Source organism: Miscanthus floridulus, chromosome 11 (assembly GCF_019320115.1).
Source record: "Miscanthus floridulus cultivar M001 chromosome 11, ASM1932011v1, whole genome shotgun sequence".
Taxonomy (NCBI): domain Eukaryota; kingdom Viridiplantae; phylum Streptophyta; class Magnoliopsida; order Poales; family Poaceae; genus Miscanthus; species Miscanthus floridulus.
This window is the reverse complement of record NC_089590.1, coordinates 101,299,204-101,326,241: the sequence shown is the minus strand read 5'-3', so window position 1 is coordinate 101,326,241 and position 27,038 is coordinate 101,299,204. Positions and strand designations below refer to the sequence as shown.

General features: G+C 46.4%; 4 protein-coding genes across 9 annotated transcripts; 3 read left to right on the top strand and 1 right to left on the bottom strand.

The window, feature by feature from the left end:
* Positions 1 to 6: 6 nt before the first annotated feature.
* LOC136492863 (tubulin-folding cofactor B-like) lies at positions 7 to 2,826 on the top strand. 2 transcript variants are annotated; one of them, XM_066488922.1, is made up of 7 exons: positions 8 to 203; positions 277 to 547; positions 673 to 734; positions 806 to 847; positions 1,249 to 1,382; positions 1,846 to 1,915; positions 2,624 to 2,826. In XM_066488922.1, exons 1-7 carry the CDS (start codon positions 99 to 101, stop codon positions 2,669 to 2,671), a joined length of 732 nt encoding a protein of 243 aa, XP_066345019.1. In that variant the 5' UTR covers positions 8 to 98; the 3' UTR covers positions 2,672 to 2,826. The 2 variants fall into 2 exon arrangements, with proteins under 2 accessions (XP_066345020.1, XP_066345019.1); XM_066488923.1 differs by lacking the exon at positions 1,249 to 1,382 and having other exon boundaries at positions 7 to 203; positions 813 to 847.
* A 1,140-nt stretch (positions 2,827 to 3,966) lies between these two features.
* Positions 3,967 to 6,689, top strand: LOC136494266 (UDP-galactose transporter 1-like). Its single transcript, XM_066490437.1, has 5 exons — positions 3,967 to 4,273; positions 5,091 to 5,340; positions 5,442 to 5,649; positions 5,844 to 6,075; positions 6,161 to 6,689. Exons 1-5 carry the CDS (start codon positions 4,157 to 4,159, stop codon positions 6,392 to 6,394), a joined length of 1,041 nt encoding a protein of 346 aa, XP_066346534.1. The 5' UTR covers positions 3,967 to 4,156; the 3' UTR covers positions 6,395 to 6,689.
* A 182-nt stretch (positions 6,690 to 6,871) lies between these two features.
* On the bottom strand, positions 6,872 to 18,917 carry LOC136492859 (putative 1-phosphatidylinositol-3-phosphate 5-kinase FAB1D). 5 transcript variants are annotated; one of them, XM_066488914.1, is made up of 11 exons: positions 18,778 to 18,917; positions 18,531 to 18,675; positions 17,804 to 18,445; positions 11,653 to 12,151; positions 10,276 to 11,139; positions 9,745 to 10,079; positions 9,496 to 9,622; positions 9,243 to 9,404; positions 7,877 to 9,133; positions 7,528 to 7,788; positions 6,872 to 7,432 (listed from the first exon to the last, which is right to left on the bottom strand). In XM_066488914.1, the coding sequence occupies exons 2-11, from the start codon at positions 18,548 to 18,550 to the stop codon at positions 7,070 to 7,072; spliced, it is 4,530 nt and encodes a 1,509-aa protein (XP_066345011.1). In that variant the 5' UTR covers positions 18,551 to 18,675; positions 18,778 to 18,917; the 3' UTR covers positions 6,872 to 7,069. The 5 variants fall into 5 exon arrangements, with proteins under 5 accessions (XP_066345011.1, XP_066345015.1, XP_066345013.1 ...); XM_066488918.1 differs by having other exon boundaries at positions 9,505 to 9,622; XM_066488916.1 differs by having other exon boundaries at positions 18,531 to 18,635.
* A 2,821-nt stretch (positions 18,918 to 21,738) lies between these two features.
* LOC136492560 (uncharacterized) lies at positions 21,739 to 24,639 on the top strand. The gene is made up of 5 exons (XM_066488534.1): positions 21,739 to 22,048; positions 22,141 to 22,588; positions 22,989 to 23,040; positions 23,147 to 23,930; positions 24,000 to 24,639. The coding sequence occupies exons 1-5, from the start codon at positions 21,739 to 21,741 to the stop codon at positions 24,473 to 24,475; spliced, it is 2,070 nt and encodes a 689-aa protein (XP_066344631.1). The 3' UTR covers positions 24,476 to 24,639.
* Positions 24,640 to 27,038: the final 2,399 nt, after the last annotated feature.

Below are 27,038 nucleotides of genomic sequence, written 5' to 3'. Positions count from 1 at the left end.
TACCGGCGGCGGGCAGACGCTGCTAGCGCTAGCGACTCGCACGGACGAGGAGCTTCCCCCTCACTGCCTCACAGCCGCAGCACCGCCGCCGGACAACCATGGCGTTGTCCAAGCTGCAGCTGCCGGCTGACGACAGCGTCCTCCTGCTCGTCACCCACTCCAATCTCTCCACCTTCGCTGCGGACATCCGCGTCTCCCAACAGGTGGGTGTGGCTCTCATCTTGCCGGGATCGGGATCTCCATCGTCTCTGCTCTGCTAATTGCATCGGATCGCAGACCACCGTCGAGGCGCTCAAGGACAAGCTCTGGCGCAAGACCGGCACCGCCGTCGCCTCCATGCGTCTCCAGCTCCGCGACGACACCGGCGCCAAGATCGCCGACCTCGATGACGACGCCGCGCCCCTCGCGGCCTACGCCCCCTACAACGGCTACCGGATCCATGTTGTTGATCTCGATCCTTCCTCACTCACCTCGGGTGGCTGGTTGGAAGACACTTCCCTTGTCGACAAGTACAAAATGTCCGATGAAGCATACGATAAGCTCGACAGTAAGTTTAAGTTCCCCGGCTATTCATTCCCTTTTTCTTTCCCAGTCAATGTATGCTTTTGGATATGTCTGTTTGCAACTTGCAGTGCATTAGGCCCAATGCTAATTTTATGATTTTGGTGACAGCTAACTTTCGAAAATTCAAAGAAAAGATGGTCCCGAAGAACTCTCCGTCAGAGGATAAAGAAGTAAATTACTGCTTACTGAAGTTTTGGACCGTCTTCTTTCATTTTTCATCTCGCTTACTCTATTTCTTCAGCAATCAGAAAAGCATATGGAGGATCTGTGCTCCAAAATCAAGGTCAGTTACTTTGGTTCTTCCCATGTGCATTCCATTAAGTTGCACTAAGACCGGCAAATGGTCCAAAATCAGTGTCAGATTTTTAGTGCTGATGATTTAGCAACCAAAGACACACCCTGTCAGAGCCTCCTTTCAATTACATCTTTAGTGGCTGGCACAATCACGATATATATGTACCAATTACCATCCTTGCTATAATTACAAATAGCCTAATTTGAGCTAACAATATATTACCAAATCAGCATGCTAACCTCTTTCATTGCCTGATGTCACTTTCCTCTTCCCACTGAACCTTTTTTCCCCAAGGAATATGTGAACATCCTTAGGATTGATTTTAAACTGGTACTCTTCATGGACCATTGTTGCCAACTGCAGCAAGTGATCTAACAAGTGTGTCACAGGTGGGAGATAGATGTGAAGTCGAGCCTGGTGCCAAGAGGGGCACTGTAAAATTTGTTGGTAGAGCTGAAGCCCTTGGACGTGGATTCTGGGTTGGACTGCAATATGATGAGCCACTTGGAAAACATGATGGCATGTATGTTGAGTCCTAAACTATGAAAAATAGAAAATGATAAGCTTTTGTGTAGATTTTGTTATTAGTCATTTTTGTTATGTAATGCTAGTGCATTGTGGAGTCCTAAGCCAAGCTAATAATATGAGGAGAGGTAGAGGAAGACCGAAATTGACATGGGGGGAGGCAATAAAAAGATATTTGAAAGCTTGGGATATACCTATAGATCTATGTTTGAATAGGAGTACTTGGAAAGCAGCTATTGAAGTGCCTAAACCGTGACTTGGGGCTCTTGGTGGGTTTCAACTCTAGCCTACCCCAACTTGCTTGGGACTGAAAGGCTATGTTGTTGTTGTTGTTGTTGTTATGTAATGCTAATTGCTGCTTATGTCATATCCCTTGATTTTGTGATGGGTAACCTGCTATTTTCATTAATAAATGGCAGTAGCTCTTGATAACATTTCCTTGTGCTTCGTGGATACTGCAGGGTGAAAGGCATTCGCTTCTTTGAGTGCCCTCAAGGTCATGGGGCAATTGTGAGGCCAGAAAAAGTAAAGGTAAGTAAAGGTATTTTCGTTGCTAGATTCCTAGCTCTTTACCTTGTGTACTTTGGAGCGAGTTTTGGTTAGACGTTATCTCTGCAGCGGATTGCTGAAATTTAGAGGCGCCTAGTGTTTCTTCAAATATCGTTTGGGAACATGAGGAGTAACACAACCTTTTTGTAGTAGCGGGTCATGTGACATGAGTGAGTGTTTGCATTGTAAGGTATTGAGTTTTTCTAAAGGAACAATTGTGAGTGAGTGTTTGCATTGTAAGGTATTGAGTTTTTCTAAAGGAACAATTGTGAGCATGTTTCTTTGTGACATAACCTTTTCGAGTTGGGTTGCCTATTGATAAGGATGAAACAGTTAACCGTGGCAGAGCCTTTGCTCTGTATGGGTCGTTGTAATAGTATAACAGGTGATTTCTGGTGTGTGTTTTTGCAACCATTATTATCTCCTAGATGAGCTAAGAGGTTGCCTTGTATGGGATTCTTTCCTCTGTCTCTCTCTCTCTCTCTTTCTTTAATACTCCCTCCATTCCAAATTGTAAGCCGTTCTAGTTTCTTTAGATATGTAGTTTTTGCTACGCGACTAGATATACATTATTATCTAGATATATAGTAAAAGCCATGTATGCAGAAAAGTAAGGACGACTTACAATTTGGAATGGAGGGAGTACGAAAATGTTTCTCAACAGTTTTTTTCTCGTTTTCTTTTTCGCAGGTTGGGGACTTCCCGGAGAGAGACCCATTTGAAGACGACGAGATATAGCCATATAGGCAACCGAGGAGGGGTGCGTGTGCATTTGAAAAGGGTGGGAGGCCCTTGTTGAGTTCCATTTGAAAAGGGTGGGAGGTCCTTGTTGAGTTGCATTTGAAACGTGTGTAAAATTAATTTGGAGATTTGAGTGTGCGCGCTTGCTGTTACTATCTTGTTAAGCGATTCTAACTGGTCACATCGCAAGACATGCAGTCCATGCGCAGGCGTGCCTGATCTCTGCCGACTTCTGTTACATTACATATACATGTGGGTGCTTCTCTACTAGAAAATGTAGATGGTAGAACCTTTTATTCCGTGTTCCCTGCCCCCTGCCCCCTTAAAAAAAGCGGAGGAAAAGATAAGAGAATTTTGTCAACTTATGCATAAAAGTTTTAAAACACCTTTTGAAATTGTTTATCCAAAAGAATTCGAGAAAGTTTTTTTTTAAATAAAATTTTGAGAATAGTTATTTGTATCTACAAATAGTTTTATCATAAAAAATGTATTTTATGATTAATCTAGTGATTCATAAATGTAATTAGTCATCTATCGATCTATCTATGTCAATTAAACTTAAGATTAATTGATTGATTCATCAAACAAAGGAAATTTACGTTAAAAGATGGAGGGAGTACGTGGGTCATTATAAAGAGGAAAAAGAAAACACTTGTGAAAGATAGTACTACATTAGGCCGCAATTCCAGCAACAACAGGGGCGCTAACCAAACAAAAAAAACAAACCAAAGAAAAAGAAAGCAAAAAAATGTTTGCAGTTGACTGGTCCAAGGAATTTTCAAGTCCAAAAATTCCAATCTCTCTCACTCACATTGTCGCCTGCCTGCCTACACTGACTATGGCCATGTTTAGTTGACCCTAAATTCCTAAATTTGATACTATGCAAAAAGAAGATTTCCCGTCACATCAAATTTACGGTACATGCATGAAGTACTAAATGTTGACGAAATCAAAAACTAATTACACATTGTTGCTACAGTGTTCTGGGGCGGCGCAGATTCTAGCCAACTAAGGCCCTGTTTAGATCACACCAAAAGTCCAAAATTTTTCAAGATTCCCCGTCACATCAAATCTTACGGCACATGCATGAAGCATTAAATATAGGTAAAAAGAATAACTAATTGCACAGTTTGTCCGTAATTCACGAGACGAATCTTTTAAGTCTAAATAGTCCATAATTAAACAATTTTTACCAAATACAAACGAAAGTGTTACGGTAGCCCAAAAGCCAAAATTTTTCACATGTAAACGGGGCCTAAACACGGCCTAGACTAGACCTGGCGTGGCCTGCCTGCTGCCTTCCCCTTCCTTCCTTCCTTCCTTCCCCATTCCTCCTCCTCCCTTCCACCGACCGACCCACCATGACGATGAGGTGAGGCGAGGCGAGGCCTACTCTCCGGGCCGTGGCCGACGCCGACGAGCAGCTTGCTCCATCCCCGCCATCTCGTCTTTCTCGTCCACGATACACTAGTTGTGGAAGAGATGGAGGACGGCGGCAAGGCGCCGGCCAGCCTGGGCACCCTGCGCGCGGTGCTCGCCATCCTCCAGTGGTGGGGCTTCAACGTCACCGTCATCATCATGAACAAGTGGATCTTCCAGGTTTCCTCCTTCCCACCCGCATTCTATGGATTCTAGCTTCCCCATCCATCTTCCATCTCCGCCGCGGATCTGGATGCCAGATGCTTCTACTGCCCTGCTGCCGCCCATTCTAGTTGTAGCCTTGTAGGGGAACGACTCTTCTACTTTCCAATATCTAACTGAATTCGTCCATACAGCTTACCATTTCATTATTTGCGGTTCCCCGCCCTCTCCCAGATTAGTTTGGGTGGGAAACAGACAGGGTCAAATGGACTTGGCCATTGGGGCTTGGATTATTAGTACTCTACTAGTTCATTACTTTGGTGCTTAGTCAAGCAGGGTTCAGCAGCCTAGTCACACCGTGTTTTATCTCGATTTTATTGTCTAGTCCTGGAGAGTTGCTGCTCGTATGCATTCAGCAATCTCTCTTTTGTATGTTTGGGTAAAAAATTGGGTAATGATAGACATGTTTACTGTAGCAAAACATTGTCAAATCATGGACTAATTAGGCTCAAAAGATTCGTCTCGCAAATTAGTCGCAAACTATGTAATTAGTTTCGTAATTAGTCTATATTTAATACTCCATGCATATGTCCAAACATCCGATGAGACAACGACTAAAATTTAGGAGGGGCAACCAAACACCCCCTAATAGGAGGTTATTGCAGTGACTTTCCAAGTTGCTCCTCGTGCTCCCTTTCTTCCATATACTGCCTACACAATGCAGTCCATTCACTGTGCAAGCCAACTGTCTATCATCTTATGAGTGGTGGGTGGTGGGTGGTAACCTCCCTCTATCAAAAGCCGTGCCCTTGATATAAGATGCTCTTCTCTGCAGAAACTGGATTTCAAGTTTCCTCTCAGCGTGTCCTGTGTCCACTTCATCTGCTCTTCAATCGGAGCCTACATCGCAATCCATGTGCTTAAGGCGAAACCGCTAATTGAAGTTGAACCGGAGGACCGCTGGAAACGGATATTCCCAATGTCGTTCGTCTTCTGCATAAACATTGTGCTGGGAAATGTGAGCCTGCGCTACATTCCAGTCTCCTTCATGCAGACGATCAAATCTTTCACTCCTGCAACCACAGGTACCTTGATTATGCTACCCTCGCTGGTCGTTCAATCTTCCACTTGTTACCTTGCTGTGGTATGAGAAGAGAAGATGATACGCTGGTTTCATGCCATGCAGTTATTCTGCAGTGGCTAGTCTGGAATAAGCATTTTGAGTGGCGCATATGGGCTTCGCTGGTCCCCATAGTCGGGGGAATACTCCTGACCTCGGTGACAGAGCTTAGCTTCAATATTTTTGGTTTTTGTGCTGCCATGGTTGGCTGCCTGGCTACATCTACAAAGACCATCTTGGCAGAGTCCCTGCTCCATGGATACAAATTTGACAGGTACACACTTGTCTTATGCTATGGTGCCCTGGTGCTTATTTATTAGCAGCTGTGTGCTCTGCTAATAACAGTGTTAAAAACATTTCATCTTCTTCCAAAATCAATCTGTTCTTCGAGACCATTTTTCCTGCTCAATGGAGGTTGGAACTGCTAATTATTTACTGTAGTAAGATGATTTATTCTATTTTCTGCAGCATTAACACGGTGTACTACATGGCACCCTTTGCCACCATGATACTGGCTCTACCAGCAATGTTGCTTGAAGGAGGCGGTGTAATCAACTGGTTCTACACACATGATTCAATCGTTTCTGCGCTGATTATCATCCTAGGTTCAGGGGTGCTTGCGTTTTGCCTTAACTTCTCCATCTTCTACGTCATCCATTCAACAACAGCAGTGACTTTCAACGTTGCTGGCAACCTCAAAGTAAGGCATGACTATATTCTGGGCCATGTTCTTCTCCCTACTCCCTCTGCTCGACATTGACATCTTAATGGACATGCTTCTGTAGGTCGCGGTGGCAGTGTTAGTGTCATGGTTGATCTTCCGGAATCCAATCTCTGCGATGAATGCAATTGGATGTGGAATCACCCTGGTTGGTTGCACTTTCTATGGCTACGTGAGGCATCTGATCTCGCAACGGCAGGCTGCAGCCCCAGGGAGTCCAGGAACAGCGCATGCGAACCTGTCAAGAAATCAGATGGAGATGCTTCCCCTTGTGGACGACAAGCAAGAAAAGGTTTAGCAAGTTAGCATTTCTGCAGTGGAAGAGGTACAATACAAACAGATGGTATGCCCAGAGAAGACTGACAGCGGTGACATAGTGCTGGGTTCAAGGCTCTGCATAAGCTAGGGCTCGCAGTAGTTTCTTCACTTCTTTAAGAGAGAATTATATATGTACTCATGTGTGTGTGGTGAGGTTGGTCAGAGACAAGTAAATTGGAACTTCTTATAGCATCGTTTCCTCCTTCCATTTGTGATATTAATCTCCAGTATCAGAATTCAATTCGTTATTAGGAAGGTTGATTTGCTGTGGTGTCTATGCTTATCCTACATACTGGACTGCTGACCTGGGAATTTAGCGTGTGCTCTGCTCGAAAGCTGCAGCGTGCTCTGATGGGTGATGGCGTGCCAGATGCTACAGCATTTTCCAAAGTTGCGTTCAACGTTGCCATGGCCCATGGCTGCGAACGATATGCTGTCATGCAATGCAAGGAATAAAGCCAGGCGCCTAGAGTCAATGTTGCCCGGTCCGGCACTCCTAGATAAACAGATAGACATGCATTGTGGTCGTTGACCTCAGCAGTCAGCACATTCAATTTTTGCCTAATCTATAAGCTGGAAACTTTGACAGCTTCTGCTATGTATGTACAACCTTCGAGAATGAGCCAGAAGAAATTGGTTTTTGATGTGAAGAGAATTAAGCGCACGCCAGGATTGGGCTTGGATGCTGAGGTTTCTCATCGATCAGTCCCGGCAACTTGGTGGTGTTGCCGGCGTGGGCACAGGACTCGCAGGCCACCGACGGCAGATTCTCCGTGCTCCAGTCATCTGGAACGGTCAGGAAGTGCTTGCTCATGAACTTCCTGAACCTCTTCTTGTAATCCCTGGGGGAAATCACTGTTGGCGATTCATTCCTGGGCACCACCAGGGACGCTTTCACCATTGTCTCCAGCTGCTTGTCCCATGTATACTGCCTCAGGTAGTCGATGATGCCGAATACGAGCTCATGCTTCTGCCTGTCCACTCCAACCAGCAAAGAGTAGTCCATAACATTGATCGACTGCAAGCACAGGTATTTTTGTGATTGTGAGCACGTCTTCAATTCCATCTATCTATGAATTATGATATGGCAGCACAAATGGAAGTCATACATACTGTGAGAAAGGACGTATCATTCCAGATTGCCCGCTCCAAGAGATGCTTTGCTCTTCCACCAATATAGATTGGAGAAACACGCATGTCATCCACAAAGTTTTGGTCCAAGTAGACGGTGCCATGGTCATTTGAGTCGGAGACATATCGCGAAAATATGGCGCCTTTCAGATCATATGTCCGCGACACATTGTGTCCAAACAGGATGTTTTCCATCACCATCAGATCCATCTTAATCTCCTTGCCATGTCTTATTTGCTTGACCTGAAACAAAACATGATGCTCACGGTTTAATAAAGTAAGACAGCAGTGGGAAGGAGGAAGTCCTGCAACAACCATTTGAAATAACTACCTGATAGATTCCTAAGATTTTGGCAAGGCAAGTTTGGCTTCCCGTGTCCAGAGAATGGTTGACATGTTTGAAGTAATCAGGCGCAAATTTGATGAAGGACTCAAACTCTGTCTTCTTTATTTGCTTTATGATGAGCCTGTCATCCATTGTTTTTGCAAAGAATGCCTTACTCTTTCCGCCTTGAGCATCCCACTTCTTGCAACGGCTCAAGGAAGTAATATATGCAAGCTCCGATGGGCAGCATTTCTTTCGGAGGTTGTAGAACTGGTTAGAGTGTACACAGATGACTGAGTACTTCCCTTTGAGAGCTATTCTCCCGTTGACAGATATTTCTGGATGGAGAGAGGATGATAGAAGTGAGCTATCATAGCTGGAGAGGTCGTCAGATGAAATGCTTGCCTCAGAATCTGAAGATCCAAAAGACAACGACCAGGACAAAGAAGCAGAGGAACTTTCAGATACCGAGCTGTAAGACTTCTCTATTGTTTTAGCATACTCTCTACCCCTGATATCTGCTGTCTCAGTCTCAGGGATAGCATCCATCAGTAAGTGGCGACGTTCCTCAGATATAGCAAGAGCTTGGGATATTATACTGGATATCTCATCCTCTGATACACACAGGATACTGCCACCTGGACCTACTGTGAACTGTGGAGAGCTTATCTCATCGGCAGATTGTCTGTGTTTGTGCAAGGGGGATAAATGAGTTGGACAGTAGTGGTTAACGACTTGAAACCTTTCCAAACATCCAGCTTTCACTTCCTGCCTGTAAGCCAATCTGGACTCATTCAGTGGGTTCCAAACCCATTTTTCCCCGTCACACCGTTGCGGAATATTGCTCTGAACGCCCAAGCAATTTGAGGTCCCGGAAGATGGCACTTTTGTGCTATGCTGATCATTGTAATGCTTATTCCATGCATCATCAAGCAAGGTTGATGCATGTCTGTACGTCCCTGGTTCACTGAACTTCTCTGGCTCGATACATCTATTCTCAAAGGATGCTTTGCTGCTCATGCGCTCACCGATCCCGCCTGCTTGAGCAACTACTGCAGTTTGGTCACCTGTAAATTCAGAGATTTCCGCGATGCCATTTCCGACTATTGCATTTTCAGCAGATGTACAGTCTAGAAGTTGATGCAGCCGGTGGTCCCACACATAAAGTTCCAGCAGAAGATCCTGATAGAGCCAATTTACATTAAGGATATCATCCACAGAACTTGATTCCCTATTTCGATCAACAGCCTTTTCTAGAGAATCCTGGATGATGATAAAGATAAGCCATGAAATAATGATTACCAGAAATGCAGAGTACATTAATCAGTGCGACCGATGGAAGGTTCATCTAAAAGAGGACAGGAATTTTTACCATGAACTCAGCCTTCTCTTTAATCAACATCTCTTCAAGTTGAGAAAAGTCTTTAACAGGAAAGAAGGCACCACAATAAATTGCCAGCTCAGGAAATTGATCCTTCAGCTTCTGTAGTACGCTTGTGACTTCAGAGAAAAGTGTAACTCCTGTAGCAAGAACCTTAAAGAAGTGCAGCAGAGGCATTAGGCTCCACTATGGATGTTCACAAAAGAAGCATGAGATGGAAACGACAATTGAGAATGATACATACATTTCTTACCTCTTGCCCGTACCAGTCATGCATATTGGGATTGTGAAACTCAAGAGTAGGCTGTGGTTTGCAGGCATTGTAAATTTCGACCGAGGAATACTGGAACATTGCAACTTTGGAGCCCAACCTGAAGTTGACAGATCCCAAATAAATGAATAGAAAAGGTTCAGTCCAATATACAATGGAAGCAAAATAATTTATGAAATCATATGCAGCTGATGTTATAAGGTTCTTGACTCTTGAGCTTACCCAAAAAAGCGCAGACAATCCCTATTGAGTGAATGCCCGCATATTGACAGCCTTCTAGCAGTTGAGTGGCTTGAAAAACTGAGTTCAAGGAACTTCCCAAATGAAAGGTAGTGTGCTTCAGTTGACATTATCACCCTTCGTGATGATCTGGAGATCCCATTTTCATGTTCACATCTTAGACATCTAGTCCACATCCAAATCTTTCCTTCTGATTCACCAGGTAAACGATATTTAGGCAGCAAGCGCTTCACAAGAACAGTCAGATTCCCGTTGCGGTGAGTGTAGGAATACATGTGAGCCTCTGGAGGCTCTCCACATGAGGAACAGCTGAGGTTCTGCGAAAAAGACACAATCATGAGTCGTGAGCATATTCTTCAAATTGAGTTGGCAAGGTTCTGTATCAGCCAAAAAGAATGGAAGCAAGAAGTCATTTGCTTGGAGGTATCGAATTCATTTGCTTGGAGGTATCGAATTCATATTCAGCTGACAGAAGTAGATCGGTAAACATAACTAGAATGATAACAATGTTACCTGCTTCTGCAAAATGTCTTGCAAATAGCGTCCTAAGGAAACATCAAAATTTCCATAGTATCTTATACGGGATAGACGGCTCTGCTCGCAGATAACCTGCTTTGTGATACACTGGCTGGACAGCAAAATAAGTATGCTCTGAGACTCCAAGACATCATCCACCTCATCTATATCAGATGTCTTGTCTCCGTTATTGTAACTGGTGCTGTGTTTAATATTTTCCAATGACTGCTCATGTTTTTCACTAACCGAAGGGTCATCCAATGTCATTTGTTGATTGGTTTCAGAGGATGCTTGTTCCCGGGGATCCCTTAAATGATCCACATTCTCACCAGAACCAATTGGTACTCCAACGTTTGGGCTGACATGGATACCGTTACTTGCCATGCCTTCATTGTATTGAGGCCTGTCTTCCATCTGATGATTAGTTGCCTCTTGAGAAGCAGTGACCGGTAAATAAATGTTATGATAATGGAATATATCAATGAATCTTCTCGGTGATTCTGGGACTGCTGATGCTAGTCCTTCAGAAGGGAGTGCTTGATTAGAATCATAATAGATTACTGAACCCTCTTGGAGCTCATTAGGGAAGTTCTTCTCGAGTGGATTTAGAGCATTGAAATTTGTAGAAGAAATGGTAACTGGCACCCCATCAGTAGATTCCTGTACTGATCCTAGTGGCGATGGTCCCGCCTTCCTAGTGACAGAAACTTCTTCTTTGGAAGAATTCTTATTGTTCAAGATTAGTCTCTGATCTTCGAAGAAGGACGTCTCAAGAACGAGGCGGTATGCTGCAAACACTGTGTAGTTCATGACTTGCTTGATTTTCTTCAGTTCTTCAGTATTTGCTCCCCTTAGCAATATCTGCATGACGAAAAGAATCACCATTGTCTATCATTCACAGTGAGCTGTTAATTTACTAATGATTTATAATAATTGCACAAAATTAGCACTTGGTGTTGTCAGCACAAAGAAGGGAAGAAGACATCTATTCCATCTATATACTTTCATACTTCTCGATGCAGCTATATCATTAATTCCTGCTAGTATCTCATTGTAGTATAGATTATAGTGGTTCATCAATTAGTCTTAATCTATATGCGTGTAAGCTAGGCCAGAATCATGCATGACAGTGCTTTATTTTAAAAGAAGCAAAAGCGTGTCAAATTATAAAGAAGAAAAACGCATCCTGCTGTCAAGGCAGGTATATATTCTGCTGTGAACATATACATAAAGCAGAGATTTCATTAGAAAGGTATGCCCATGCTCATGCATGGATCTTGTCTTAGTATAATGCAGCATCAGTGGTGGGCTGTGAAAGGTATGATCATGCATGAATCTTAGTATGATTAATTAGAAAGGAAGTAGCAGACCTACCGTGCATCCCAATGGCTTCTGAAAGCCTTCCAGGAACATTAATGTTTTAGATGGCCTCTTTCCAACTCCAGTGCTGCAGGTAAGGTTGTGCTCCTCCGTCACTTTTTCAATGTGGAAGTAGTCACACTGCTTCAGCTTTGGCTTGCTGAGAACCTCGGAAAACGAGAGTATGGGAGCGCCGGAACAGAGAGCAACCCTCTGCAGCCGGCTGAGCTTCATGTCAAGCACTAGAGTGACTCCTTCCTTGAGAAGAAGCTCCTGTATGTCGCGTGAAACCGTTTTCTCGACCATGATGACATTTGGGCGGCAAATCTCCATCATTTTGCTGACAGACTTGTCTAGATGCTCTTTCTCCTGCTCTATGGAACTGAATGATGAGAAGCCAACATGGGAATGGCCGAGGACTCCGCTAAGCAGCAGCAGCCTGGGATTGTGACACTTGGTGGGCATGTGCTTATGAGCCACATTCTTCCTGAAGACTAAGCCCTTGACGACCTCACTGCATGCAGATGCAGTGGAAGACAAGACATGCATGCACATTATATTTATTCTTGACATGTGGTGTTTAATAATAATAATAATAATAATAATAATAATAATAATAATAATAATAATAATAATAATAATAATAATAATAATAGATGTCGGCTCATAGGATCACCGGCTCAGGTGAGTGAACCACTCACCAGTCTTGCCGAGCACCCGCTAGTGTTGTCGAGCACCCACTAGCCGTGCCGACTACGAACAGACGTTGTTCGTCCCCACACGCTATGGCTGGAGCTAGAGGAAGAAGGGAGAACAGAGCAGGCACGCACAATACAAGACACTAGCGTTGGTCGAAACCCTGTCTGTGAGATGGCAAATCTGAACTCTTTTTATTGAGTTGCCGTGGTGGTCTATTTATACAACTCTATCCATCTAGTCCTAGTATAGCGCATATGCTGTAACAGTAACTAGATAACATACAGGGCTGACTCTGCGCCGGTCTCTGCATGTGGCTACAGTGCTGAAGGTGAGCTGTACGACGCCTGCACCTGCACCTTTCGACGCCGCCTTCCCTTGTGTTCACACAAGGAAAGCAATAGTTTATTCTAACAATTCTTCCTCTAAACCTACTGCTATCCCTTGTACCCCCTCCATGCCGATCATCTCCTTCAGCTTCGTGAGTCAAAGACGTCCGAGTGGCTTGGTGAGGACGTCCGTGAGTTGTCGACCAGTTTCGACGAACTCGATGACAATCTGCCCTCCATCAACACAGTCCCTGAGGAAGTGGAACTTCATGTTGATGTATTTGCTCCGGTCATGCCGAACCGGATTCTTCGCGAGGGCGATGGCGGGCTGGTTGTCCACCATCAGTGCTGGTGGGTGAGCTTCCACACCGGTCAGCTCGTCCAGCAGCCGGCGCAGCCACACAACTTGGCACATCGCTGTGGCCGCCGCTACTTACTCTGCCTCGCACGTAGATAGCGCTATCACTTTTTGTTTCAGCAACAGCCATGAGATTGGGGCCGACCCGAGGAAGACGAGCACGCCAGAGGTGCTCCGTCGTCCGTTGATGTCCCCCGCCATGTCTGCATCGCTGAACACAGTGAGTTGCAGCCTACTCCCACCGGTCTTTGGGAAGATGATCCCATGATCCACCGTCCCCTTGACGTAGCGCAGTAGCCGCTTCACCGTATCCCAGTGATCCTCTCTGGGATCCTCCATGAAGCGACTGACGTAGCCCACGACGAACGCAATATCCAGCCTCGTGTGGACTAGGTAGCGCAGACCGCCGATAATGCTCCGGTAGAGTGTTGCATCCACCTTCGCCGTGGTGCTGGCCTTCGTCAGCTTCAGCCGCTCCTCCATCGGAGTCACGCATGGCTTGCACTCAGCCATGCCACTCCTCTCCAACAACTTGGAGACATACGCGCTCTGACCGAGCGTGAGTTCCTCCTTCCCCTGTCTCACCTCGATGCTGAGGTAGTAGGAGAGTGCGCCGAGATCGCTCATTCGGAAACGAGCTGCCATCTCGTGCTTAAAGCTGTTGATGTTCTCCGTGCGCGTGCCGGTGATGATCAGGTCATCCACATATGTGCCGACGACGAGCTCCTTCTTCCTCTGTCGCCATGTGTAGAGCGCGTGCTCGGTTGCGCACCGCTGAAATCCAAGCTCGTCCAGCGTGGCGTCAAGCTTGGCGTTCCATGCTCGTGGGGCCTGCCACAGCCTGTAGAGCACCTTACGCAGTTGGAGCACCCTGTGCTCCTCTCCCTTGACGGCGAAACCTGGAGGTTGCCTAACGAAGACCGTTTCCGCCAGTTCGCCGTTGAGGAAGGCTGATTTAACGTCCAAGTGATGGACGCGCCAGTCCTTTGCTGTTGCCAAGGCTAGTAGTAAACGAACCGACTCCATGCGCGCTACTAGCGCAAAGACCTCCTTGAAGTCGATGCCCTCGCGCTGAACAAAACCTCGGGCGATGAGGCGTGCCTTGTGCTTGACAATGGCGCCGAGCTCGTCCCGCTTAACCTTGTACACCCACTTCAGGCTGATCGGACGACATCCTGGAGGTGGATCGACGAGCTGCCATATCTCATTTTCCTCGATCGCCTTCATCTCCTCCAGCATCGCCTGTCGCCAGTTTCCGTCCTGCTCGGCCAGTGCGAACATGGGTGGTTCCTCTGCACTGACGAGCAGCAGCTATGCGTCATTGAGCAGCCGACTAGCCAATCCTGAGGGTCCTGTGTCGCCGACAATATCGTCCAGCCTGTGGAACCGCACCTCCTCACCTTCGTGGTAGGCGTCCACGAACTCAGTGATGTCACTTGGAGGTGAGGCAAACTCGATTAGCGTTGATGGAGTTTCCTGTTCCACCGGAGTGCTTGGCATAGCACCTTGAGTGCTCAGCACTACTTCTGGACAGCTCATCATAACTCCTGCAGTGTTCGGCCCTACTGTAGGAGTGCTCAGCCTTAGTCTTGGAGTGGTCGGCACCACTGTAAGACATCTTGGCTCGGCCACGGGAGTGCTCGGCACCTGTCCTGGAGTGGTCGCCACCACTGCAGAACCTCCCGGCACCACTCCTGGCATGCTCTACATCCCTCCAGGAGTGCTCGGTACTCCTCCCGCAGTGTTCGGCATCCCTCCCGAAGTGTTCGACACTGCCCCAGGAGTGCTCGGCTCTACCGCTGGAGTGCTCGGCACCTCTTCCCCAGCGTCTCCACCACCATGGATGACCAAGTGCTCGACGATGAAGGTGCTGGTGAAGCTGCCAGCTTCCCCTGTGCTCGGACTGCTCCAGTCCCAAGCCGCCTTCTCGTCGAACACGATGTCGCGCGAGACAAGCACCTTGTCTCCATGTGGGTCGTAGAGCCGGTACGCCTTGGTACCCTCCACGTAGCCTAGGAACACTATCGGTGTGCTCCTGTCCTCTAGCTTGGTGAGGTTCAGCTTCGTCTTCCTGACGTGGCCGATGCAGCCGAATGTCCGGAGGAAGGACATGCTCGGCTTGCGCCCATACCAAGCTTCGAACGGCGTCTTGCCCGCCAGGGCTTTGGTCGAAGCGCGGTTGAGGATGAACACCGCCGTGGTCACCGTCTTCTCCCAGAACCTTGCCAGCGTGCCTTTGGCCTTCATCATGGATCGGGCCATGTTGACCATCGTCTGGTTCCGTCGCTTCACCATGCCATTATGTTGTGGCGAGTACGATGTGGTGTGGTGTCGCTCCACACCCTGATCCACGTAGTACGCAACGAACTCCATCGAAGTGAATTTGCCGCCGCGATTAGTCCTCAGCACTCGGAGCTTCTTGCAGCTCTCGGCCTCCACGCGCATCTTGAACTTCTTGATCATTGCCGCTGCTTCATCCTTGCTCGTTAGGAGTTGCAGCCATATGTAGCGACTGCAATCATCCACGAGTAGGAGGAAGTACCGCCGACCACCGTTTGAAGCTGGCGTGATCGGCCCGCAGAGGTCGCCGTGAACGAGCTCGAGAGCGTCCTTTGCGTGATACTTGGCCGCCTTTGGGAATGGTAGCCTCCTCTGCTTCTCGGCCAGGCAGCTGTCACACAGCTCGCCTCCGTGCTTGATGTGGGGTAGCCCTCGGACCATCTTCTCCAGCCGACCAAGCGCGTCGAAGCTGAGATGTCCGAACCGGGCATGCCACATCCACGGTTCCTCGGAGTGCCTTGCCGCCAGGCACATCGGCTGCTCTACCTTTAGGTCGAGCAGGTACAACCGGTTCAGGGACCTCTTCACCTTGGCAAGAAGTCGCTGCTCATAGTCCCTGATCCTAAGGACTCCGTCCTTGATCAGTACCTCGCTACCGCGCTCATCCAGCTGACCAATGCTGATGATGCTGGAACGTAGCTGCGGGATGTAATATATATCCGTTAGCACGCGGTGCTCCCCGTTCTAGCACCTGAAGATGATGGTGCCACGCCCTTGGATAGCCACCCTTGAGCCGTCACCAAACTTCACCGTACCGGTAACATCGTCGTCAAGCTCAGAGAAGGATACCTTGGAGCCCGTCATGTGGTTGCTGGCACCAGAGTCCAGATACCACCGCTACTCCTGGTCGGCGCCCACACGTCCGAGGTGGACTTGGGCGCGTGGTTCGTCGAGGTTGACAATCTTCAGGGCCTTCCCAGGTCCTTCCACCGTTGTCGCCTCTTCCCTCTCCTCGGCCTCGACGTCGTGTAGTGCACAGAACGTCGCCATTAGGATAGTGTCCTCATCCTCATCATCAACTTGCGCCAGATGAGCCTCAGCCTTCTTTTCCTGCTTGTGATTTGGGCACTCCCGTGCCCAATGGCCCATCTTCCCGCAGCGCCGACAGGCGTTGGGGTCGACTTGCTTTTTCTTCTTCGAAGAAGCCCTGCCGCGGCTAGAGGAGGCTGCCTTCCCAGAGTTCCTCCGAGCAGCCCACTCATCTTCCGTCAGCAGTAGTTTGCCGATGTCCTTCGTTGTTGTCGCTTGCTCTAGGCGTTCGACCACCGCCCGTAGACGGCATGTCACATCCTCAAAGGTGAGGGTGGACAAGTCCAGCATCGTCTCTATGGAGAGAGCGATCTGGATGTACTTTGCCGGCCTGGAGTGGAGGTACTTGGAGATCGCCTCCTCTTCGTCGATGGTGACGCCATGGCTCTTCAGCTTGCTGATGAGCGTCTGTAGGTGGAGGAAGAAGTCCTCCACCATTTCACCATCCTTGAACTTGAGGTTGGCGTACTCCTGCTTCAGAAGCTGGGCAGTCGCCTTCTTTGCGCGGTCGGAACCGACGCGCATCGCCGCAATAGCCTCCCACGCCTCCTTAGCCGAGCTCTTCGCCCCCAACGGCTCCCTGTACTCCGCCGGTATAGCAGCGAGGATAGCCTCCAACGCTGATATGTCATCTTCCTCATTGCCGGTGCCCTTGTCAACAGCATTCCAGAGCCGTCGGGCTCTGAGCTTGACCTTCATGGTCACTGACCACTCTCCATAGTTGGTGCGAGTCAGCATCGGCCAACTGGTGCCGCTGACCTCCCGCACCGTGCGAACAACGACCTCCGGTCGTGGCTGGGCAGCCACAGCAGTGCCAATGCTGTCGCCCAACTCCGAACCGTCCGTCATCGTCAGCGGTTAGTCTGACGACGACGCCTGTATGGCTCTGATACCACTTGTTGGCCCACAGGATCACCGACTCAGGTGAGTGAACCACTCACCAGTCTTGCCGAGCACCCGCTAATGTTGTCGAGCACCCACTAGCCGTGCCGACCACAAACAGGCGTTGTCCGTCCCCACACGCTATGGCTGGACCTAGAGGAAGAAGGGAGAACAGAGCATGCACGCACTATACAAGATACCAGCGTTGGCCGAAGCCCTGTCTGTGAGATGATAAATCTGAACTCTCTTTACTGAGTTGCCATGGTAGTCTATTTATATAACTCTATCCATCTATTCCTAGTACAGCGCACATGCTGTAACAGTAACTAGATAACATACATGACTGACTCTGCGTCGGCCTCTATATATAGCTATAGTGCTGCAGATGAGTCGTGCGGTACCTGCACCTGCAGCGGATACAATATCACAGTAGAGGGCCTTTCGGCGCCGCTTTCCTTTGCTGTGTTTACATAAGGAAAGCAGTAATTTATTCTAACAATAGATATAATTAACGTATTATATACATACGTACCATTGGCGGGGTGTACCAGATGCTAGGCACTTGACCTTGATGTAAGAGGACGGGTCCATTTGGTTGCCTACAGCAGTGCCAACATCAGGCTTGATCACAAGGGCAGCTTCCCAGGAGAGGGAGGTGACGATGTCAAGCCAGCAGCAGCTGTTGCTGTTGCTGGTGGTGTCAATGCCAATGCCAGCCGACTCTAGAAAGCGAGCGGTGAGCATCCTGAGCTGCCCGTTCATGGCTCTCAGCATGGCTTTCTGCCGTTTCTCCCTGTCGGCAGCAAGGGCGGCGTTGGTGGCGGACTGATCAGCATGGCACCACCTGATACTGCTGCTGGTGGTAGCATCATCGTCATCATCGGATCCGTCATCCTCATCTGTGCAGTAGGATGTACTACATCCGGCTCGGGCATCGTAACAGGTGGGCTCATCATCATCATCATCGTCTTCCAATTCCATGCTGTCTGCAGCAGCTGCCTCATCAGGCGGTATCCAGATGGCGTCGTCGTCGTCCTCATCCGATTCAGTGGTAACGACGACAACGTTGGGCATGTGATTATTGTGAGCCCCATCGTCTCCAGATGGGCAGGCATGCAGCAGATGGTTTGGATTAGCACCACCAAGGGCAAGGGCATGGGCATCGTCCTCATCCCTGTGAGTGCACGCAGGGAGTCAACAACTCTGATCTGCTGCATGAATTTGCACAAGCTAAGAGAGTACTGGGTCGGGGGCAGTACCTTGTGTGCAGCAGAATCATGGTAATAATGGAGCTCCAAAGAACGGCAGCATGCAGTTTTGTTGGTGTGTGCCCCTCCGATCCCCTCCAAGAAATCCTTAGCTTACTTGTGAGGAATTGAAATCGATTATGTATACTGATGCATGCTGCATCCAATCCAACAAATCGATGGGTTTCTCAACAGATTTTAAAACAAACTAGCACGCATGCATGCATCGATATATCTGTCCGGCTAGCAGACGACTCACCTACGGATCGGAGGGAACGAACCCTGATGATGGATGATTATTAGAGATGGACCGACGACGATGGACTGGAGTTATGTACGTGGTTGGAGGATTCTGGAAGAAGCAGCAGCAGCTACGAAGGAAGGAAAGCGAGGAGCAAACGGTCGGGACAGATGAAAGGAAATACTAGAACTGGACTTGATGCCATGTCTTTGGCATCAATTAATATCGAATTATCGATTGATTGGTTGATTAATATAATATAAATAAATTCATCCATCATATATTCCACAAAAGAAGGAGTATATTAATTAGTACGAAGAGATGGTATCGAATTATTGTCCACCTGTATGAGTGTATGTATGTTGAACCCATATATATGCGGGCGATTCTGGATCTAGCTAGTTGGACACAAGGCATGCATGCATGCTGACACGTGTACGGTATACATGATCGATCGCCTTCCTTCGCTGTCTAGCCTAGCCGTCTCCATCAACCATCAGTGATCAGATCAGCTTTTGCAAGGGCGTCCACAATGTCAATTTACGAATAGCTAGCGAGATTAAACGTAAAAATAATATAAAAAAATAAACACTGTAGTGGAGAGTGTTGTGAGTTATGAGAGATGTGTTTTTGAAAGATCGTGCTAGAGTAGCTATTTGAAAGTCGCTAGTTATTTGGGAATCGTTGAGGACGCTGTAGGTACACCTCCTGCCTATAATGCAATGCAGCACAGCAAAGTATATGGATCCATTCCGATTCATACAGTACACAGATAATACGAGATGCAGGAAAACGCCATGCCACGTGTGTATGCATGTATGATTAGGCCAGTCTCAATGGAGATTTTATAGAGTTTTATGGACATTAAATATGTTGACATGGTACTGTCTTGATAAAGAGAGAGAAGATAAAAGTTTCATAAGAGTAGAGAGAGTTTCATAGAGATAAAATTCTTCTACACTGTTTTTAAAATATGAATATGTTGAAAACTGAGAGAAAAACCTCCGCTGAGTCCTTAGCTAGCACAGCATCGATCGATCTGCAGCTCGATGATCACTCCCATCTGCAGCACCCACGTGTCCCTGCATCAGCTCAAACCTGAATACGAGAGAATTTTTTACCTTTTGTGCCTCTTGACAATGACAACACATGCTCTCTTATTGTGCATCGTTAAATGTACCCATTTCAACGTGCACATCCAACGATGCACACCATGAGAGTATATATCCTCCAAGGCAAATTTTTACTTTGCTTACGAGGGGGTTAAGGTTCAAACTTGGTGGCTTTGCCCTACTGAGGTGGCAACTGGCAACATCCCATCCATGGCTCTACGATTATGTGTATGGGCATTTTTAGCTCCAACCTATTTTTCTTATAGAAATTTTGTTAAATATTGAGTTCACGTATGTAGTAATTCACAATGTACAGCCACATGTGTGTTTGGCAGGGCTCCAGATTCTCGTAGAAACATTTCAGACTCAGATTCTCTCGAGAAACGTTTTTGGTGTAGAATAAGAATCACTTCATGAAATTGTTTGACTGGTGGATCTCCGGATTCTGATTCATAAGAAAATGTTTTCTTCCAAAAAAATCTATAACTAGAAATATGCTTAAAAAGTTCTAAGTTTTTTGTGGACGGAGAACAACTTAATTAAGGCCCTGTTTGGCATGGCTCTGGAGCTAAACTCCAGCAATTCCAACCAATTTTCCAGCCAAACACCCCAGCTCTAAAACTCCATGGAGCTGCCAACTCCATGAAGCTGTAGTGCAAATGGAGGTGGAGTTTCGGAGCACCTCTTCTCCTACTCTAGAACTGGCCAAAATAGATCTAGACGTGGAGTTAGGGTGAAATTACCCGCAATTGCCACTGATTACACAACTCGAACCGTTTTTCTTTCTATTCGCTCTGCCTCCCACACCTGCGTGCGGCCGACTCCCCCTCCCTCCCTCTCTCTCTCCGCGAATCCGCGTGACCGGGCGACGCGCGCTGGGCGACTGCGCCCTCCGCCGGCCACGGCCCAGCGACGCCATCGCTGGCCGGCGCCCCTCCCCTCCCCTCCCCCGCCTCTCTTCCCCCTCTACTCCATCCCCCACCTTTTCCCTAGTGGAGAAGAGAAGAAGGTCTCCTCCATCCCCAACCCTAACCCTAGAGGAGAAGGGGAAGAAGGACGCCTCCATCTCTGCCGGAGAAGAAGGAGAAGAGGGCGACGTGAAGCCCCCCGCCGTCCCTAGCAAGCGTACGCGCGGCTTCCTCGAGACTAGGCGACCCCGTCTGCTGCCACCGCCCCCTCACCCCGCCTGTGGCTACCGGACCTCCCCCGCTAAGCCCACCTCGATCCAGATCCAAGGTAACTCCTCCGTCTTCTCACCGTGGCCGCGCCCCCTCTCCCTCCCGTCCGGGACCGGTTCTGCTCGGGGTGCTCCGTCTTCTCACCGTGGCCGCGCCCCCTCCCCCTCCCGTCCGGGACCGGTTCTGCTCGGGGTGAGGGGGCGGCCTTTTTTGTTTGCTGGTAGTGGTAGCCATGGAAATCAGAGTCTTTGTTTCTGAAACTTGAATGGATACGCCTAGCCAGGTCTCCGAATCTCCTAGGAATTGTTTCTAAAACTTGAATGGTAGTGGTAGTGGTAGCCATGGAATTGTTTCTGAAACTTGAATGAAATTTAGGTTGTTGGGGGAATTGAAAGTTGAAACACATGCTGTAGTTCACGGTTCACCTCACCTAGTAGGGGAACTGGGAAGTGTCATTCTGGCAATGATGAAATTCCATCCTTCCATCACGCATTTACCTAACTGCATTATAATGATATCTGTACCTAATGGAGTACTCTCTTGTTTACACACAAACTGTTTTTTCATCATTTATATACCATAAGTTGGTTGTCTGTCATGAAATTGTTTGAAGTGAAAGTTCTATTGCCCATCATGGCATCACATGTTGGATAGATTAGAGTCTAATATGAAATTTGTGAGTTCGATAGATGCCTGAAATTGATTGGAACTCGGAGAACACTCGAGTACTATGTATGTTGTTTGCCGAACAAGTTGAAAAAGGAAATCGGCCAAACACACACTTGAATGCACTTGGTTATGCTGAGGTTGAGAAAGGGTTCAAAGAAAGGACTGGAATTGTGGCTACCAAGGTTCAGATCAAGAACAAATGGGACAAGTTGAAGGAAGATTTCAAGGCATGGAAGAAACTAATGCTGAGGCAAACAGGGACTGGTTGGGATCCTATAAAGAAGACTATTGCTATGGATGGTGAATGGTGGAAAAAAGCTAGAGCTATAAGTTGGTTCAAGATTTTTGCTATATTTGTTTTCCATATAACAAATCTGTTTGTAATACTTTATAATAATATGTGTTGTTCTGCTTATTTCAAGACATTCCGGGTTGTGGAAAGTTCAAAAAGAAGGGCTTTGAGAATGAAGATGACTTAGCCAAGTGTTTTGCTGACATCACTACTATTGGTATTGATCATTGGTCTCCTCATGTTGTGAATGTTGAAAATGTTGATGAGACACAAGAGGAGGCAACCAATTTTGATCCACAAGATGATGATGTCAGTCCTGAAACACAAGAGGAGGATATTGGTATTTCTCCTCCACCTGCAAGTGGCAAGAGATTGGCTAGGCCTGTTGAAAAAAGTGGCAAGAAGGCGAAGTCTGGAAATGCACTCCTAATTCAAGAAGCAGTAAATAGTATGGCAAGTTCAGCCAATGAATATGTTTCGAAGAGACATGGAAAATACTCTATTGATGAAGTGATGGAGGTTGTGATTGCTTGTGGGGCCGGCTATGATAGCAATGAACATTACATTGCAACTGAACTGTGATTAGGTTCACTTGGCTTAGGAGGAAGTACAATGATAAATATGACAAGTAGAAATGGTAGTGAGATTTTTCTGTATGGCAGTTCTGTATGGCAATAAACAGTATATTTTTCTGTATGGCAGTTCTAGCTACATTCTATTTTTTTGTATGGCAGTTCTGTACTTTCTGTATCCTACAGAAAAATTCCCCATCGATGGCAGTTGTATTTCATTTGTGTAGTTCATACAGAAAATTCCCCATCGATGAAAGTTGTAGTTCATTTTTCTGTATGGCAGTTGTAATTCTGTATGGCAGTTCTGTATGACAAGTAAAAAGCTTTCTGTAGTTCATTTTCATTTATGTCAATGTTCATTTTTCTGTATGGCAGTTGTAGTTCATTTTCATTTTCTGTATGGCAGATGTCTTCAAGTTCTTGCAGTTCATATTTGTGTAGTTCTGTATGGCAGTTCTGTATGACAAGTAAAAAGCTTTCTGTAGTTCATTTTCATTTATGCCAATGTTCACTGATGTCTTCAAGTTCTTGCAGTTCATATTTGTGTAGTTCATTTTCTTGCAGTTGTATGGCAGTTGTATCTTACATTTCATTTATGTCAATGTTCACAGATGTCTTCAAGTGAGTCTGATGATTCTAGTGATGGGGAATTTTTTTAAAATGGTTGAGAGCAGTGCAAAACTAGCACAAAGTTATCATGAATTGTATATGGACAAGGCACCGCCGAGGTTTATGTTTTCACAACAAAGTGGAATGGGATGGCTGATGGAGACGGTTAACACTCCAGGGGAGTGTCATCGAATGCTTCGGATGAATGAGGTTATTTTTCATGATCTTCATGATGTGTTGGTTGAGAGGTACGGATTAAAACCATCGAAACACATTAATACATATGAGATGTTGGCCATTTTCCTATTCACATGTGGTGGGTGTGAGTCAAATAGAAGAGGACAAAATAAGTTCAAACACTCAGGTGAAACCATTAGTAGAAAATTTCATGAAGTTTTAGATTGTGTGGTTGCCATGGCACAAGATTTCTTGAGACCAACAGATCCTAATTTCCGCAATGTGCACAAGAGGATTAGGAATGACAAGAGAGCATATCCACATTTTAAGGATTGCATTGGTGCACTTGATGGAACCCATGTTCGTGTGTTTTTATCACCTGAAGAACAAGTGAGATATATTGGTAAGACTGGAATTGCAACTCAAAATGTGCTTGCCGTTTGTGATTTTGATATGCGCTTCACGTATGTGGCTGCGGGTCAACCGGGTTCTTTGCATGACACTAGTGTATTGTACCATGCATTGGAAGCAGATGTAGATGTCTTCCCACATCCACCTCAAGGTAAATATTTTGCTTACGTTCTTTTTCATATTTGTATGCACAAACTTATCTTGTTTTACATATGTGTAGGCAAGTACTATGTTGTAGATGCGGGCTATCCTAATCGTCCGGGGTACCTAGCTCCATACATGGGTGAAAGATACCACTTACCCGAGTGGCATCGAGGTATGGAACCAAATACTCCAAAAGAGAAGGTCAACCATATACACTCATCTGTTCGTAATGTTATTGAGCGCTCATTTGGAGTATTAAAAATGAAATGGCAAATCCTTTACAAGATGCCCGGTTATTCAATGGCCACACAAAAGAAGATTGTTGCTGCTACCATGGTCCTACACAATTTCATACGTGAACATGCTAGTGTTGATGTGGACTTTGCTAATTTTGATAGAGATCCTACCTTCATGCCTACTATTCCGGAAAGGTACAACAAGTATGCCGTGTCTCAACATGCCTCCGATGGATCAACTTCGGAATCAAGCTTTGTGACTATGGACACATTTCGTGATAATATGGCTACATCCATCGCCCTAGCATGGAATTAGTGCAATGATTATTGTAACGACCTTATTTTGGAACTATGAACTTATTTTGGATCTATGTGTACTCAGATCAATCATTGCAACCATTTGCTGAACTGCCTTGTTCTGTTCAATTTTGAATCGAAATCTGAAAATCCGAATGCAAATGCAATGCAATGCTGCTCTGCCACTCTGAACCGGCCGCCAGCTTCACTAATTAGCTAGTGCATGTACTTTCACGGTAGTTGCCACAGATCTTTTCACCAATCAGCTAGTGCAGCAGCTACCCTCTTCATTTTTCATGGTAGTTGCCACAGATCGATGACAGTCAAACGAAAGTGTGCCTTCTAAAATCTTCTTGGCATAGTACAACAGTAGTACTTCACTGCATTTACTTTCATTTCATATTTGTGAGAAGTAGTTCAAATCGAACCAGGGGCAACAATGGCAATCTACCCTTAAACTCCTCTTTTCTAGAGCTGGGGACACCCTCCCAGCCAAACACCTCCATCAGACAACTCCAACTCCACCCAGAGCTGACTCCACCAGGAGTTCTAGAGTGGAGCAGCTCTACCCAGAGTTAGAGTCATGCCAAACAGGGCCTAAATACAACTCATTTTTACTTGTTGCACTAAAAAGCTAATTAACTGAAAAAAGAACAAAGAAAATGGAAGCAATGAGATGAGAATCTGCGCGAAACCAGCCTCCTCGTGTTTCCACGTGCATATGTAGAAACGGGTGAAATGTTTCTCTCCATTCTCACAACCAAAACGTTTCTTCTATCAAACGTACCCTAAATCTATTTTAGTTTGATGCTAGTCCTACGTGTTTTGTTAGACATGGTTAAGGGACTCTTTGTTGATAGATTTAACATGGCTACCATCCAAATAGCTCATATTGAAAGGGCCAAAGATGCCGTCTAGAGGGGGTGAATAGGTATTTCTAAAATTAGCACCTTCAAATACGAAAATGATTAGAATAGGAATTTCCTATGACTAGAAAATTCCAACTCTGAGAAATAAACCCCTCAAGAGTTAGACACAAAGTGTACAAGTGATATAGAAAAGATCTAGGAGCTGTAATCCTGCAACACAAGAGTTAGAGCAAAGAACAGATAAAACAGCGCATGCTCCAAATATTAGACACGTCCGATATTGATATAGGACAGGCCCGGTATTCACGAGTTCGTCTGCTCAATGCCCCAACTTGCTTCTTTTGATTTCGCTTTTGGATCCAAGCTGCAGGTACCTACTAGAGATAAAATGGAGCATAGAGAACCTACACAATAGCTCGAATACCACAGTGAATCACAAATATCGAATGAAGATAAATTGAGACACGATATTTGTTTTGCCCAAGTTCAGACTCCGTTGAGACCTACTCTCCGTTGAGGGAGCTGCGAGCGACCCAGCAAAGGTCAGCTCTAGAGGACCCACGAAGGTCACTCTAGCCAGAGTCTTTTCTAACTCCTTTTCTATGACAGAACCGTCTGAAATAACACGCTTTCGGAGCCGCTCGTCTTCCACTAGACACTAAGCACCCCGAAAGTAAGCTACACCAGGCGGTTCCGTCGAGCACACCCCAAGGGAGAACTCGAACAATCCACGTTTTTCATCCATAATCCAATAACGAGAACAAGTTTACAATACTTAGTCCATTTCATACAACAAGAGTTCTCAGAAATACATTATTACAATACCAAGTTCAGAGTGCAGAATTTAAACAGCGGAATTGAAATAAACATCTAATGATAAGATACAAGGATCCGTTTGTGCCCACTAGAAGAATCCTCCACACAACAACCACTCCTCAAGCTGCACCTACAATAGGGGTAAATAAACCCTGAGTACACAATGTACTCGCAAGACTTACCCGACTAGTGGGAATAATTTCCTGACTCCAAATGATATGATAAGCTTTATGGTTTGTTGGGTTTTCTTTTTGTGAAAAGTATTACTAGTAGTGAATCCTTATGTATGTGTTTTATTAGCAGTCATGATTAGTTCATTAGCTAACCATGCTATGTAAGCACTTGTTCTACTTTCAAGCAAGAGTTGAGCAATCAAATCCATTCATCCCCTTTCATCTTCTAGTTCTTACTATGGTGCTAGACCATAGCCAAGTCGTACCGTATCACATGATGATTCGTGAACCAATATATCCTAGCTGGGTACCCCAAAAGACATGCCCCGCTTGTACCCCAAGCACAAGCAAGTCCAACCCCCCACTCTCCTGTCAAGGGGTCCAGGTCCCCGTCCAAACTTGGACTCCAAGTCCCCACTCCTGAGTCTTAGACTCAGTGTGGTGCTTATACCTCCACCATCCTCGTCTCCAATCAGTCGGTCCGAAAAGAGCCAAAACCCACGACAAGAGAGCAACAAGCCTTCCTGCTCCTATAAGCAAGTATGTGCTTAGGATAATAAGTTTGTGACCTGACTACCATCCACAGCAACGGACGGTCCTTAACCGACACGGACAGGGAAAACAGTGTAACCAAGCTATGCCCCATTGGCCGTGGGACACAACCTATTACACCCACCAATACCCGTACCATATCCCTACCCGGTCTCCATTTCCTTTCACCATT

Coding starts and splice junctions, on each gene's coding strand:
- LOC136492859 (XM_066488914.1), bottom strand. CDS start 18,550: ATGATTCTGCTGCACACAAG. Junction 10,080..10,275: donor AAGACATTTTGCAGAAGCAG/GTAACATTGTTA, acceptor TCTTTTTCGCAG/AACCTCAGCTGTTCCTCATG. Junction 9,405..9,495: donor ACGGGCAAGAGGTAAGAAAT/GTATGTATCATT, acceptor CACTTCTTTAAG/GTTCTTGCTACAGGAGTTAC.
- LOC136494266 (XM_066490437.1), top strand. CDS start 4,157: ATGGAGGACGGCGGCAAGGCGCCGGCCAGCCTGGGCACCCTGCGCGCG. Junction 4,274..5,090: donor TGAACAAGTGGATCTTCCAG/GTTTCCTCCTTC, acceptor TCTTCTCTGCAG/AAACTGGATTTCAAGTTTCC. Junction 5,341..5,441: donor TTTCACTCCTGCAACCACAG/GTACCTTGATTA, acceptor CATGCCATGCAG/TTATTCTGCAGTGGCTAGTC.
- LOC136492863 (XM_066488922.1), top strand. CDS start 99: ATGGCGTTGTCCAAGCTGCAGCTGCCGGCTGACGACAGCGTCCTCCTG. Junction 204..276: donor ACATCCGCGTCTCCCAACAG/GTGGGTGTGGCT, acceptor ATCGGATCGCAG/ACCACCGTCGAGGCGCTCAA. Junction 1,383..1,845: donor CTTGGAAAACATGATGGCAT/GTATGTTGAGTC, acceptor TGGATACTGCAG/GGTGAAAGGCATTCGCTTCT.
- LOC136492560 (XM_066488534.1), top strand. CDS start 21,739: ATGCCTGAAATTGATTGGAACTCGGAGAACACTCGAGTACTATGTATG. Junction 22,049..22,140: donor GAAAAAAGCTAGAGCTATAA/GTTGGTTCAAGA, acceptor GCTTATTTCAAG/ACATTCCGGGTTGTGGAAAG. Junction 23,041..23,146: donor TAGTTCTGTATGGCAGTTCT/GTATGACAAGTA, acceptor ATTTTCTTGCAG/TTGTATGGCAGTTGTATCTT.